Source organism: Austrofundulus limnaeus, unplaced genomic scaffold, assembly GCF_001266775.1.
Source record: "Austrofundulus limnaeus strain Quisiro unplaced genomic scaffold, Austrofundulus_limnaeus-1.0 Scaffold548, whole genome shotgun sequence".
In the NCBI taxonomy this organism is placed as follows: domain Eukaryota; kingdom Metazoa; phylum Chordata; class Actinopteri; order Cyprinodontiformes; family Rivulidae; genus Austrofundulus; species Austrofundulus limnaeus.
In genome coordinates this window covers 56,140-59,834 of record NW_013952950.1, presented here as the reverse complement: position 1 = coordinate 59,834, position 3,695 = coordinate 56,140, and the positions used below count along the sequence as shown (strand labels likewise).

Here is a 3,695-nt window from a genome sequence, read left to right as displayed (position 1 = left end):
TATATATATTGTCTATTATTAATTATCAACTGTAATGTTATCAAAAGAAACTATTAACTATAAAATCTTTAAATCGTGCCCGCTTTATACTAATCATTTTCTTTGCAAAACCTAATCAAAACTCTAACTCTTGTACAATATGTGTTTTGTAATAAAAAAACAATCATAAAAAAACTTTATCCCAGTGACTGAAATGAGAGGTAAATCTATGATATCTGTTCTAGAGGGAGGAGGCACTAGTTGTGTGTGAGCCTGGTTGGGACAGTGAGCAGTCGGAGGAGCTCTTTGTTTTTCTGTCAGTCCAGCGAGTTGCAGCTGTAACAGCATCTCTTGTTGCCTTTTGAAAAAAACATATTATTGAACTCTAAAGAGTTCACAGATGACAGTTTTTTTTTACACTGAGAGGCATTACAATAGCTATTTAGCTTCACGGCTCATTGATTGTGCGTACTATTTTTAGTGCATGCTTCGTGGGTGACGTACGCTCGGAGAAAACGAACGAAGGCAAGGAGGCATGTAAAGCCTGGCAACCCACCAATCTTACAATGCGCTGCAGGAAACCCTGAGTTGTTTTGAAAATGAGCTGTATAAAGTTCACTTGCCTAATCTGTATATTACCCATTATAGACAGCAATCATCACACCTCCAGTTTGCTGGCACAGAAACAGCGGAATAACAGCAATAACAAAGCAATGTTTTTTTTTACATGGATAAATATATATTATGTGTTGTATACTTGTTAAGCATTGTAGCCTTGCAAAATTCCTCAGTAAGAATTGTTTCAAAACCTGTGTTTTTTTTAACAAAAGTATGACCTATACAGTATACACTGTTTTAAAGGTTGTGTTTTTTACTTGTGCAGCTCAATGACTGTTGAGTTTTGTATTTCCTTGGCAGTGACGGTGGTGGATTTCTGTGGCCAGACAATCCAGGGCGATGGCATGATCGTCAATTCACATCAACAATCCAAGAAATACTACTTTGTGGACATAGGGACTGACTGTCATCTCACCATGCAGGCCAGATCCCCTAAAGACAAGGTTCAGTTTTACTTTCGCTTCTTCTTGGTTTACACCTTGCTCAGAATGGCTCCTCTCAGTCCCGCCCCCCTCTTTCCAGAGTCTTCGCATGGCTCTGTCTTTCCCAACCCTCGATTGGAACTCACATCTGGTGAAAGTTCAGGAGACCTTTGTCATGCTGGTTCATATATTCAGTTCTATGATGGACCAGACAGGAGCTCTCCTATCCTTGGGCCTCCTCTTTGTGGCAAGAGCCCACCCCGGCCAGTGCTGTCCACAGGAAACTACCTAACCCTGAGACTGGTGACCCGCGGGACTCAGCCCAGGGTTGACTTTGTGGGAGACTTTACCGCTTTCAGACTGGGTAAGTAAATCATTGACAATGTTCCAAAAATATATGGTCATTGCTGAAACAAATTCAAATGTTGGGTAGAAAGGCTTGAAAATACAATTGTGACAATATGAACTTTGTGTCTACTACATTCTAACAAAYAGAGTATATAAGTCAAACATAAGTTTAAATTTTTTTTTCTCTCATTGTTATTTAGGTTTCAACCAGTCAGAGTGCAGTAGTGAGCCCTACTTTGCTTGCAGGAATGGGAAGTGCATCCCTGTAAGTCTAGTATGTGATGACAAAGGTATCGACAATTGTGGGGATGGAAGTGAYCTGGAGGAAAACCTAACAACAGGCTGCAATGGTTGGTTCAATTCTAATCCAATACCAGCATCACACAAGCATCATGCAAAAATTGTGGATACTGTCATAAAATTTATTATTATTATTATTTTAATCACAAAGGCAAAAGGCCACTTCTCTATTTAATATTTTAGCAACCTTTTTCTCATCARCAGGCCAGCTTTTACCCACGGAAACTCCACCTCCAATGACAACCACTCCACCACGCTTTATTAATTCACCAACAGTGCAGAGTGGGAAACAAATGAACTGTTGCATACCAGATGGAGCTCCCAGTCATAAATCAGTGACAGGTCAGTGAGCAGWTCATTAAACAGTTAAGTTATTCTTACATTAAGTTAGGAGGAATTGTATATCTTCAAGAAAGGATAACTCACTGACTAATGTTTGTGTCCAGACTCTTGTCAGGTGGTAAGACCCTCTTCACATACGATAATGATTGTGGTCTCTCTACAACTGACACAACCTATTAGTTGGGTAGATGCTCATTTAAAAAAACTTAATTTGGGAATGCTGTTATACTCAGTATTCTTCAGGGATCTCTGCCAAATATTCATGTGACCTTGYCACAATCACTGTTGTCCTCTAGACATGTGACCTGTGCTGCTTCAAAGAAAATGATGCCCGTGCGTGTATGAACCCATGTTATGGACCCTCTGCAACTGCTGACACCACATTGCCTCACGCTCCACCCAAGGTCTTAATACACTGGCACCATGGGTATAAACCACAATAACATTGCTACAAAAGAATTGTGCACACTAAAAACATAGTGGAACCATTACAATTAAAGGGGAGACCATTGCTTTCTTAATGTGCCCCTGAAGACCTTGTCATAACCTTGCAAGGACCATCTAAGTTCTAGTTGATATTTACACCATGTAGAGGTTGTCATYCATTGTGATAGGGCCTGAACAGCATAAACTAAGAGTTGATTTGGAACTTTATCAAAATAAATTGCAGGATTAATAGTATTTTGGCACCATGCTGAAATACTTATCTCATAGGAAAATAAATAAAAAATCAGGTTTGCCCAGCCAAATATTTAACATTATTTAACATTTCTCTGGACCTATCAGAGGTCCAGAGAAATGTAACTTTAACTTTAAACTCATTAGACAAGCCTTCTAGCCAATCAGAAATCAAGTGACTTAGATATCAGCAATACATTGATTCAGATCCAGCCAGAGTAGAGCGGTGCTCAAATTAAATKAATTTYTTTGTTAGAACAAGTTTGAAAAAGAACTGGAAACAACATCGAAGCWGACAGAATTTTTAAAATCCAGCTGTCTGAGAAGAAAAACCAGCAGAATGTTTACTGATTCCTCCACTTGAGAGAGAGAAGCTGTGCAGATGAATGCTAACTGGAACAAGGGGCAGCAGAGAGGAGCAGGCAGAAAGAAGTCTGATGACTTTATAACAGTGACCCAAACAACAATAGTTGCGTGTTCACTGGGAGAAAGTGAGACAGGTGTGCAAAAAGTTGGTTAGCCGCTGAGGCTTCGGGAGCCTGTCTTGGTAATTGGCTGTTTGTGTCTTTAGTTCTTAGAATTAAACAATATTAAAACTAAAATATGTCCAGTGGGGGGGAAAGTATTTAGAATAGAATACATGTCCTTCTCAAAAAATTAGTATATTGTGATAAAGTTCATTATTTTCTGTAATGTACAATAAACATTAAACTTTCATATATTTTAGATTCATTGCACACCAACTGAAGTAGTTCAAGCCTTTTATTGTTTTAATATGGATGATCTTGGCAAAAAGTAAAGAAAAACCAAAAATCCCTATCTCAAAAAAATAGCATATCATGAAAAGGTTCTCTAAATGACTTATTAACCTAATCATCTGAATCAACAAATTAACTAAACACCTGCAAAAGATTCCAGAGGCTTTTAAAAACTCCCAGCCTGGTTCATTACTCAAAACCACAATCATGGGTAAGACTGCTGACCTGACTGCTGTCCAGAAGGCCATCA

General features: G+C 38.7%; 1 protein-coding gene across 2 annotated transcripts in view; it reads left to right on the top strand.

Moving 5' to 3' along the window:
- The window catches only part of ldlrad2 (low density lipoprotein receptor class A domain containing 2), a 26,983-nt gene that overhangs the window by 10,580 nt on the left and 12,708 nt on the right, over window positions 1–3,695 (top strand). The window contains exons 2-4 of one of the 2 annotated variants that reach the window (XM_014026380.1): window positions 898–1,383; window positions 1,568–1,717; window positions 1,872–2,009. In XM_014026380.1, coding sequence (XP_013881834.1) covers window positions 898–1,383; window positions 1,568–1,717; window positions 1,872–2,009 — 774 coding nt within the window. Of the gene's footprint in view, window positions 1–897; window positions 1,384–1,567; window positions 1,718–1,868; window positions 2,010–3,695 lie in introns of both variants that reach the window. The other variant, XM_014026379.1, reaches the window with a different exon arrangement.